The sequence below is a fragment of the Nanorana parkeri genome, unplaced genomic scaffold, assembly GCF_000935625.1.
Source record: "Nanorana parkeri isolate BGI_ZX_2015 unplaced genomic scaffold, ASM93562v1 scaffold1316, whole genome shotgun sequence".
NCBI classification, from domain to species: domain Eukaryota; kingdom Metazoa; phylum Chordata; class Amphibia; order Anura; family Dicroglossidae; genus Nanorana; species Nanorana parkeri.
The window spans coordinates 202,263-213,941 of NW_017307584.1; the positions used below are offsets into that span (position 1 = coordinate 202,263).

General features: G+C 47.9%; 1 protein-coding gene across 1 annotated transcript in view; it reads right to left on the reverse strand.

Annotated features, from left to right (window-relative positions):
- Positions 1 to 4,599: 4,599 nt before the first annotated feature.
- KPNA2 (karyopherin subunit alpha 2) overlaps positions 4,600 to 11,679 on the reverse strand; it is an 11,466-nt gene continuing 4,386 nt past the window's right edge. Inside the window, exons 4-11 of the mRNA XM_018569280.1 lie at positions 10,185 to 10,273; positions 9,564 to 9,832; positions 8,700 to 8,794; positions 7,942 to 8,205; positions 7,431 to 7,664; positions 6,161 to 6,343; positions 5,933 to 6,082; positions 4,600 to 5,115 (exon numbers count right to left, since the gene is read on the reverse strand). Of these exons, the coding sequence (XP_018424782.1) occupies positions 5,023 to 5,115; positions 5,933 to 6,082; positions 6,161 to 6,343; positions 7,431 to 7,664; positions 7,942 to 8,205; positions 8,700 to 8,794; positions 9,564 to 9,832; positions 10,185 to 10,273 (1,377 nt within the window). The 3' untranslated portion in view covers positions 4,600 to 5,022. The remainder of the gene's footprint in view (positions 5,116 to 5,932; positions 6,083 to 6,160; positions 6,344 to 7,430; positions 7,665 to 7,941; positions 8,206 to 8,699; positions 8,795 to 9,563; positions 9,833 to 10,184; positions 10,274 to 11,679) is intronic.

The window sequence follows — 11,679 nt, forward strand, 5'->3', positions numbered from 1 at the left end:
GGATCTACCACACAGCAGCGCCGCCATCACAGGGAGGAGGAGGAGGGACTGAGCCAGTCCGGGGGCGGGGCCACGACGACACCTCCCACTGCCAGGAGGGGGACACTCCAACACCCCGCCCCCTGGCCAGACACAACCAAAACCCTCCCACAGGACGGGGGACACATTGAGGCCCCGCCTCCAGACTGGAGACGGCCACAGCCCTTCTGCTGGGCGCGGACACACGCAACCTCTAACCCCGCCCCTAGAAGGAAACAGCCACACAGGAGAGAGGGCCGGGACAGGAAGTGGAGCGCGATGCACGCCGGAAATTGTAGTGTCACGGTGGTGCTCTATCGAAATGGCCAAATCGTCGAAATTTCCAATTACGTCACTTCCGGTCACTATAAAGCCATGCAGCTGCACATAAAGTAAGGGGAATTGTAGGGACCGCACCGGTTGCCTAGGGCAACGCCTCCATATTGTGTATTCTGCTTCTAAATGTGATTACAGGGCGAGCTAGTGATCAGCCTGGTGTTGTGAGGGGCTCATGATACCCATAAACAGCTATACAGATGGTGTATGGGGGAGCCCAGCACTAGAGCGTATCCACATGGGGCAACATCAGTGCCATGGAGGCCTGCTGTGTTGTGCATCCCTCCAGGGCTGCCATGTGACTGTTCTACACACTCATGAGCTGGGGGACAGCCTGGGGGTAGCCGACTAACTGCAGCCAGGCTAAAATAAACCTAAACACCCTACCAATGTCATCATGTTCCAGAATATTTACAATGGCAGCTTTGCTCCTGCGTGTCACTGCTCCTGCTGCAATCACTGCCCACCAATGCACAGAGAGCCCCAAGATGGACGCCCGGGCCATTTAATTGCTATAGGAAATCATAAATCTGCACAATTCTATGGCTGGGGTCATGCACACGTGTTGGTACATGTTTGTGTTTAGGCCGCCCATTCATTTCTCTGTTCCGCTTACCACAACAGACACTTAACACATGAATAATATTTTATTTATAATGGCGCAAAATCACAACGCACAATAGTACAGACTGATAACAGAACATAATTGGTATGAATTATAGTAACAGACTGAAGACGAAGCCATTAGGTGAAAGGGGCAAGCAGGTCGGCCACATCGACAACACGCGTGTTCATGTTATATGCCAACATGCATTATCACAGCGTGAAACAAGTCCAAGTAAAAAAATCATCATACAGAACCATGTATGACATCATATATGAAAAGAGGCCCCTCCCCTCAATAATGTAAACAGGAAGTAGGCAGAGCTGGGAACACCTGAAGGAACAATCTGGTCATTCAAGGAAATGTTAGAGATGGTGGAGACATTAAGCTTGCCAGAGACGTGTCATAAATTGGGGTTTACAGGTCACACGCCACTACACTTTGTTGTAGATGAAAGAATCGCCCTGTTGTGTCCCCTTATTATACAGCACGCTGAGAAACTTCCCCTTCATTTCCTGTATCAACAGGAAGTGAGAAGAAATCTTAGTAACTTTGCACTTTAACTTCTGTTCTGTGACCACCACTAGACTGGTCCTTCACAGCGAGGAGACAATTAAAAAAACCTGACCGAGGTTCTAATCCAGACCGAATCTCATCTTGAAGGTGTCTTAGCTTTTAATGCATCATTATAGAAATGACAGCTTGTGTGATCTTCCTGCACCGACATGACTTCTCACCAATACGAAACACAACTCCGATTGACCAAGGCTGGGTAGGTTGTTATGGGTGACCATGCCCATCAGCATGTAAATGCATAGAAAGCATCATGGCTGCCATGTACAGGAGATGACAAGAGCAATGGCTCCCCCTACTGGCAGGTTCAGATACCACATCATGACAAGGTTAGCGAACCATCATCAACCAACTGATAAGAAAACAGAGGGCATCAGGAAGCTTATTCAGCGACTGAACAGACACACCAGCTAAGATAAATTAGAAATGATTGCAGATCTCTACGTGTGTGCATGCTAACTACCTGAACGTGACCCAATAACTGACACTGCTCTCTACAGCAGAGCTCAGAGTGGAGGGAAAAGCAGTACGGCCTTAGAGCTCAAGGAGAATGTCAATACATGGAAAGCACATTGACTGATGGGAACTCCGCTACTTCTTTTCCCATCCAAAAGCATGATGAAGGAGAACTATGAGGTAAGTGCTTTTCCCCATAGTTCTCCTTAGGGTAACGGGAGGACACAAACTAGGGTCCTCCCGTCACCCTAGGCTCAGTACATAGGGAGCTACAGCTCGCGGTATACTGAGACGCCGCAGCTGACGCGGATCCCGGCAATTATGTCTGGATCCGCCCAGCTGCGTGACTGACAGCTGGCTCTACCTATCTAGAGGCAGAGCCAGCTGTACCTGCCCCCTCCCCCGTCCTTTCCGCCAGTCAGCGCTGGCGGATCGGAGCGGGGAGGGGGGAATCCAGCCCCTCCACCGTCACGGCAGAGAGCCGTGAAAGGATCGAGAGGTGAGCGAACACCGGTATGTTTTCGCTCACCTCCCGATCTACTGAGCCGACCTGTGGCAGTCTCATTGTCACAGGTCGGCTAGAACTATGAGGTGAGTGGAAATCACTCATCTCATAGTTCCTTTAATTGTATTGTAACCGCATAAGGCCCCGCTCACATTGAGCGATTCATCGCACGGTAATTCCCGCGCGATATCGCTCTTCAATGCATCTCAATGGGGCAAAGGGTCCCGCTGTCGCGGGTCGTGTGTCGCTACAGCAGGACCCTTGGGAGCGGATTTTGCCACGATTCTCGCTTGCTCAATTCAAGCATTTGCGCGACATCACGCATAATGCGAATCGTGCAGTGTGAATGGGGCCTTGCGCTTGAATAGCTTCTGCCCGGGAATGACAGCTGCCAGTGGCAAGATTCTGCAGACGGTGTTCCATCACAGATCATGACTGCGTTAGAGTGTGACCAGTGACACATTCTAATGCAATCACGCCCATAATTTCAGCGGTCTAATGTGTGACCTGTAAAATGGTCACATATTCTAACAGTCACACCCATTTTTTAACAGGGTGAAAATGTGCGACTGGATATAGCTGTTGTATTCATTGCTTCCTCTGCTGTCCCAGGGCAGATCGGTTCTCCTGCACACAGGATCTGCGATGCCGATCTACCCAGGAACAGCAGCGAAAGCTTCAAGTCTACAACTTTTGCCGGTCACACATTCTTACCCTGGGGAAAATGGGTGTGACCAGGGCTGGATTTGCTCTCCCTGCCGCCCCAAGGCCAGGCTCAAACGCAATTTTTTAGATTTTTATATCTTATTTACTTTATAATTATTTTCTTCTTTAATAATTATTAGGTTTTTTTACTTTTTAATTACCTTTTTAATCATTTCATTATTTTTTTTATTTAAAACTTTTTAATCAATGTAATTTTTTTCTCCACCTAACTTTATTGCCATCACACAGGAGAAAACTTTATTGCCATCACACAGGAGAAAACAATCCCCTGTGTAATAGCAATTGGAGGTGACTGGTTCTCTTAATTGACCCTGTCACCTCCAATACAGGAGTTCTAGCACAGCACAGCTCTACCCTCTCACTGTGTACACAGGGCGGCACGGTTACTTATACCCCGGCCGCTCTGCTCACTGCAGTCCAGAGACTCGGCAGCGGAGGACAGAACCAGAAAGGAGAGGTAAGTGCAGGGGGAAGGGGAGGACGGGCTGCACACTGTTTACATGTGATCTCAGTGACATTGCCGATTTCACATGTAAACTATCGGCTGCCTCACTCTACATTTAGCTCGGCTTGTACAAAGCAGGACTGTAGAGAGGGCAACTTCCCCACAAGGACACCGCTACGCCCCCGAGGCCGGGCCTCGGTGGCCTTGTGGGGAATCTGGGCCTGACTACATTAGAATGTGTGACCATGTGACTGGTCACACATTCTAACGCAGTCACAATCTGGGATCGAACAATGTAGTAGTCAGCCCATTGGCCTTTTCAAATTGAAATAGCAGGCTGGCCGTTACACCAACCCAGCTTGCTGAGCCCTCCTCCGTGTAAGGGATCCAACCGGCTAAATGATGAGAATAGATGACAACTACTCAATACCGATTAGTTGGTTGCAGCCCTAAACCTTAGAACAGAGCCTGCAGCTCAACCCTTAGCCAGAAGAGCTCTGAAGCCACACATTTATTGGATACCTCTCCCTAAAATAAAGGTTACTTCAGCCTACCAGAAACTACCTGATCCAAGTAACCCTTCACCCTCCCCAAGGCAGATTCTATTGCCATGCATCTATGCAGACTCAGTTGATGTTTCTCAAGTCAATACCCCGCACTACTACAAAGATAAACTTTACCTTGCAGAGGTTAAACTCCCTACCACCCCCTCTACCAGGTTTACCATATCTCATGTCCAGAAATACTCCTCTGGTGTTAATGAGCCATGTCTGAGTTAATACCTCTGCAAGATGACTGGTAGAAGCTGCACTCGTCCATATCACACAGGAACCATCCATCAAGCCAACTTTTTTCAGCTTCTCCCAGGCCACCTCAGCCATAAACAAAACACATGCGACAAGGTTTCATTACAAAAAGTTTTATTAGACACTTTCGTCAATTGTAAGCTGTACAAGTCACATTGTAAACTTGCAGACCTCCTCGGACGTGAAGGGACCTGTAAACCTACCCATCGAGGAGGACAAACCTTACAAATAGATGCCCTTCCAGCAGGTGAAGGGCATCGCAGGTCTTATCCACAAAAGGAACCATTTGCCCTGTGAGCGGGCAGAACCAAGACAGGCAACGCATGCCTTCAAGGAGCTGGATTATCCAGCAGAGACCAGTACAGCAGGGCGTTCACATCCCCAAGAGCTATAGAGGTCTTAGTGTAAGAGCGAGAAATGAAGAGTGAGGAAATGCAGAAGTAAAACTATTTACACAAGTCGACGTAACAGATTCACAGTATGTACAGGACAGAAAGTGCCAAGTCACATAGAAAAAAAGACAAAGAGGAGACGACCACAAGGGGTAAAGTGCTTAAAAGTCGAAGGTGGTGTGAGTGCCGCTGGGAACCTGGAAAGCGTAACCATCAGATGAGGCTTCGGGAGCAAGGCTTTCCTCTTCATCCTCCTGCAAGAGAGAACACGTATCAGTATGACAGACCAGCCACTAAACATATCAAACCCCAATACAGAGTGCCAGACCTTAACATAGCTACAATGGGGGCATGGCCACACTAATGCATGGCACGGCCACACTAATGCATGGCACGGCCACAATCTGATCCATGGTGCAAACTGGTAGCAACGCTAAGATTAATGGTAGGTTAGTTTTGATGACAGTCCTAGTTAGCCTCTACCACAAAGTTCCTCCCCTACCCTCCAGCATTTCTGCAATTGTACACCGAGCTACAGATGTACAACCTCATCTATGGGAATGAAGTAGGAGTGACGACAACTACATGGGAGTGCTTTAAGAGTCCATAATGTGCACGGTGTGCCCTGAGCCATGTTTAGCATTTTGCAATGCTTACTTGGACATTAATGGCACACATTTCTGTTTTAGCCTCCACACGTGAGGACAAGGCTACAACTGCAATCATTTTGTGGCCGTTAACACACACCCAGCACCCACATTAGGACACCAATATCTACTTCTACAGTCTTCAAGCTTAGTTCTGCCACGTTATGAGACCAAGCCCATATGTTAATGAAAACCTAGGCATATATAGGGCAGGCTTGTGTTCATGCCCCCAACCCATCAGCCGTCATTAAAATCTACTGCTGTTGGGTATCTGCTGCTTCTGGGTATGGGGAACCAGGAGAGAGCATGGCCAGTAGTAATCTACACAAGGTGGCTCTACCTCCTGGTACCTGAAAGAAACAGGCAGATCTTACACAAACCAAGTAAAGCAACTCCTAGATTTAATAGTATCTAGCCAACTGACCTCTGCAGCAAAGTATTTCTCAATCAGCATAGACGAGGACTTGTAAACTTGCTCATTCTCATGGGACTGCAGGGCCTCGATACGGTCCAGGCCGCCACATTCTTCCACCATCAGGCACAGCTTCTCTGTCTCGTCAAGTTTATCAGCAGCCTGTTAAGGTGATATTGTGTTAGTAGGACAATAGAATATTCCTGAGCAGATAAAAGGTAAACATCTAAGAAGACTTACAGCAAAGATGTTTGTGAAGGCGTCCAGGATGACGAGCACGGTCTTGCTGTCCTTAGCAGATAACAGGTTACAGAGAGGCTCGATGACCCCGGATTGTACCAGGTAGATGATCTGGTTAATGGTACCGCCACTGGTGTAGTTGGTGATGGCCCACACGGCTTCCTTCTGTGTCTTGTAGTCACCCTGTAAAAGTTATAGAAAAGGTCAGCCACGATCAACATAAATCCATGTGTTCAGCTAAAGCGTTCAGTTACAGGCAGTGAATGTTCTGTGACTTCACAGTATTTGGTCTAGTAACAGTGAAAACCCGCATGTCCCCATACTTTAATGGTGATCATTTAAGTAAACCTTCACCCCAATTTAGGTTTTCTCAAGTCTGCCCTAAAAATACTAAACCTTGCCAGATTACCAATAAGCCAGAAAGTCTTGTGACATAGCCAAGCCAAGACTTCCTTGTGTGATGAATGCCAGTAAAAGCAGCCAGACGCTAACAGAAGCCAGTCAGTAGATTTCTGGGACGATTGTACCCATATGAGGGATCATGCTCATGGCTGATATCTGCCATCTACTCCCGGTAGTGGTTTAGCAAAGTACAGGGCCATTTTAACTAGGGCTGTGCAAATTAACGATTTCTGGATTAATCGTTAATCTTTACCGATAAAAAATGTTTTTATTGCTAATCAAAATACTCCTGCCAGCTTCTGGGAGTCCCGTTGGAGATCCGGTGACATCATGGACATTGTCACACCGGACTCCTCCCCCTTCCCTTCATTGCCGACGGAGCCACTTGGGCCGGTGAGTTTGCCCAAGAAACTCTGCACGAGCGCCAGCCAAGGCATCGGCCTATACACATACAGCACAGCAATGCAGTAATAAAATGAACTAGGATCACACTAATCCAGCACGTTATTATTCCGAGTTGCCCCACTCAGGCAGCGGACATGAGTGGGGCACGTGAGATTAATAACGTGCTGGATGAGTGTGATCCTAGTTCATTTTACGACTTCATTGCTGTGCTGTATGTATGTATAGGCCAATTTAGTTGGATCTGTATGTGCGTATCATTAAATCAAAATTAAGCGATTAAAAAAATTTCAATTAACTGAACACGAAAATTTTAATCAGTAACAGCCCTAATTAAGAAGCCTCTGCTTTGATCTTATATTTCTACATATTAGCCATTATTATGTAAACAATTTATAGCTGTTCAGTTGAGGAAGCAATTTAAGTTGCTAGCAAGAGCACCCAATACTCTCACGTGGTCACCTACCTTCTTCAGGATGTCAATCAAGAAAGGTACCAGCTCATGATTCACCACCTCCTGGATTTGGTCCTGTCGCCCGGCCGTGATGTTAGACAGAGTCCAGGCTGCCTCCTTCTGGATGTTGTTCTTGGGATGGGTGAGGAGTTCAGCAAATACAGCCAAGGCACCCGATTCAAGGACCACTTGCGTCTGCTCGTCTGTGCCTGTCACGATGTTTCCTACTGTCCTCAGGCAAGGGGTCTGCCAGGGAAAGACAGACATGTCACCTACATAGTTCAGGCCATGGTGTCTAAGCTACAGAACATTACTTTGTGATTAATTCACTTTGACTTTAGTAGCTGCCATATTGTGCAGCCACCCTTTTGAGAAACCTTACAAAAAACCTGAATCCCGGACCACAGGCTAGACGCAGTCATCCCTTCCTTCATGCAATCATCTTATACAGGAGCAAATGAGCAACAGAAATGCCTGCAGACCTAAGTGGTGTCTAGAGTTTTGAGTTCTGCCATCCACTTACCACTATAGTTAGCTCTTTGCACCCCAGCAGCTGCACAATTCTGGGGACCAGTCCTGTTTGCACCACCACATCAATGCGGTCATTGGAGCCATCTGTCAGGTAAGAGATGGCCCAGCAAGTGTCTGCCAAAACCTCCCGGTCATCGTGGTGCAGAAGCCGAGCCAAGGTGGGCAAGATCTCTTTAATGGCTTCAATAGGGGGTGCTGGGTTCTTGTTGCGGCACAGGTTGGACAGGGTCCAGGTGAGGTTTCGGAGGTAGCCGGTCTGTAGAGAAGAGGCAAAGTCATCCGATTAGCCTATAAAGCCACTATACCCTCTAAATTATACAACATGGAGTACACAGAGCAGCCAAAAAACATTTCTACACAATGCAAGCTCCTGACTAGGATATAGGGTCAGTACTATGACTGGTTATAGTGTTCTGAGGACGTGGAGAAGCAGGCAACCTCAGAACTCCAGCAATGGGGGAAATTACTACTACATGCACTTCACATGATATCTTCAGACAAATCAGATTACTGGTAGTTCATTCTAATCCGCTACAGAAAGCTTTATACACTTAAGCTTTTTGTATTGGTGATTTCATTTAGTAAAGCCAAGCATCTGGTGCAGCTTCATCAAACTCCTCTGTACATAGCTGTGGCCTGAGCTACATGTCCCCAACATCTCTACATGATTGTAGACTAGTGGAGAGGCTTGCCGATATAACGGGACATTTATGCAGAAAGGTGCAGAACAGGAAATGCATATATACTCACAGGAAGAGACGAAAGATCAGGGGCAGCCAGTAGAGCCAACAGAGGAGCCACAGCCCCATGTTTAATGACCAAGTCTCTGTACGCCGATCCATCACCTAGGAGTAAAATAAGATTTAAGAAAATCAAGCGCCATAAATACGGAGGGGAAAACCCCCAACATACATCCCCAGGATAAATACCACAATAGGCCAGCTACGCCGTGATATGCCAAAAGGCTGCCATACACAGTTATAGATTGTCTGTTTCTCAGGGCTAAATGTCTGGATAAAGTTCCCCCAAAATAATGCACTTTTTGGACACAGCCACTCGATTGACAAAGCTTACAGACCATCCCAGTGACGCAGGTACGCTAGGTATCCTCCAGAGTGACCGAGGCTTTCCTCAAAAAGTAGAGCAATAGCAATGGTTTTTAAAGAGATGCTCCGCTTTGAACAGAGGGAAGAGACAGCAAGTTCACTTCAATAGCTGCAATCCTTGGATACCTTTCATTAAATTGATTTTGTGCCCAAGTTGCTATAGCAACATACCAATCTATACCATTTAGCTGATGAGTGTCGGTGCATTGCAATAGGCCACTCAATGTGGTCACATGGTGTGGTTAGAGTCTTCGGACCTGCAAGCTCTACACTTCCTCTCCTTGGCAAAGGGCAATGCACGAGAACCCAGAGAACACCATGGAAATTGATGCAGCTGAAGCCCAAGACAGAACCAGACCCATAACCTCAACACAAGGCCAGTGATCCAAATTCAAGTGCAGCTGGCTTCAGGAGAAGAGTATGCAACTCTAGGTACAATTATGGTAATGTGAATACAAGAACCTCTTAGCTGCCTAGTAGACAAAGCCATTTAGTACTGGTAGGTTACCTGCGATGTTTCCTAGAGCCCATACGGCCTGCTCACAGATGTGAGAGTGAGGGGAAGCCAGCAGGGAGATGAAGGCAGGAATGGCTCCACCTTCTACCACAGCCCGGGTCTGGTCAGAGTTGCCCGAGGCAATGTTGGTGAGAGCCCATGAAGCCTCAAACTGGATAGGGCTGCAATCCTCACGGCACAGGAAGGTAACAAGTTTCGGGATGAGGCCGGCTTGGATGATACGGTCTATGGGAGGCTCGCGTTCCCGAGAAAGCAGCTTCCTGTATAGAAAATAAAACATTGTTCCAGTGAAACCACCTTATACAAGTGTGAAATATCCCCTTAACCTCTTGCCGTCCGCCCGTAGTAAAAAAACGGACGGACGGCACTGCTGCATCTGCAGGTAGACGTGATCTGACAACCTTGAGGGGCAAGCAGGACAGCAACAAGATTTTAATTAAGGTGGAAGAGAGTCGAGTTGACAAAACCCAAGTTAAGCATTGATCAATTGCACCTAGGGCTGGCTAAAGGGGGCAGCCCAAAAAATAGAACATTACGAAAGAGCTAGCTAATGTGAAATGTAATATACTAGCAATGCATCAAACTTCTTAACCATCACCATAGACTACTCACCGGGCAGCCTGTGTGGCTTGTAGCTCTACTTCCAGGCTTCCACTAGTCACCCCACGGACAATCTCCTCCACAGTCCACTGAGAAGAAGTCTGAAATAGGAGGCCATATGTTAGGAAGTTAAATAAGCAAAAGGCTAATGGGGTGTCAAGCTAAAGGGAGAACTATGAGGTCAGGGCTTTTCCCCATAGTTCTCCTAAGGGTCACGGGAGGACATTAACATGGTCTTCCCGTCACCCAAAGCTCAGTATATAGGGAGCTACAGCTTGCGGTATACTGAGACGCCGCAGCCGGGACGGATCCCGACATAACTGTCAAGATCCACCATGCTGCATGATTGACAGCTGGCTCTGCCTATCTAGAGGCAGAGCCAGCTGTACCCGCCCCCTCCCCCAACCATTCCTCCAGTCAGCTCTGGAGGATTGGAGAGGGGGAAATCCCTGCAGGGAGCCGTGAGCAACAGTCACGGCTCTCTGCAGGGACATGATCGAGAAGTGAGCAAGCGACGGTATGTGCTCCCCCACTTCCCGATCTACTGAGCCAACCTGTGACAGTTTGTCACACGTAGGCTCAGATTATGAGACTGAGTGACAATCACTCCTCATAGTTCTCCTTTGAGAAATCTACTCCTGCTTAGTAGCATTACACTGAGGGGCTTGCAGGAGAGCCACATCCTCCCTCAGCACTTATTCCCCTGACAGACACCACAAGGTGACGGGTCAGCAGGGAACTCCCTTAACACACCTGTGAGCCAATGGAAGCCCAAGGTGACTTTGCTAGAACAAAACATGCTTCCCCGTCCTCATCAAGGAGCCAGATAATTCTCAGGGGACAGTTATAGGCCAATATAAGGTTCTAGAGTATTATAAAATTAAATTGCAGTTTATAGTATTAAGGTCTGGGCATTTTTTACCTTAATGTATTCTCTGCATTAGAGTAAAAACAGCCCGGGACCTTTGTACCCCAGTCTCCCCCACACTTAGCTCTCAGCTGCGCTCGTACCCGCCGCCGGTCCCGAATCAATCATCCGTACCCCGAACTTCCGGGTTGCAGGGGAGGATACTGATAGATGAGCCATAGGCTCCTTCTGCCATCAAAGGGGCGTGGCCTGCCAAAGGGCTGTGTGTCTAATGATGCACACAGCCGCTGCAGGGACGAGTGCCTCCATTAGAACGATGGTGGCACCCATGCAGGGGGCGGGGGGGGGAGCAGAGCGGGGACACTAGAACGAGGAAAGTACTTTTAAAAGAAAAAAAAGACTCCAGCAAAGTAGTGTCTACTTAAAGGAGAAATGGAAACAAATATTTGGCTTGAATATCACTTTAACCCCTTCGTGACTGACGACGTACAGTGTACGTCGCCAGCATCGGGGCTGTTTAAACAGACTCCCGGTGACTTTTGCCGCCGGGACTCTGTTTAAACTTGTAGAGCCGACTGTCGGCTTTACAACAGAAGCGATCCTGGCGACTTACCTGTCGCCAGATCGCTTCTGCGTCCC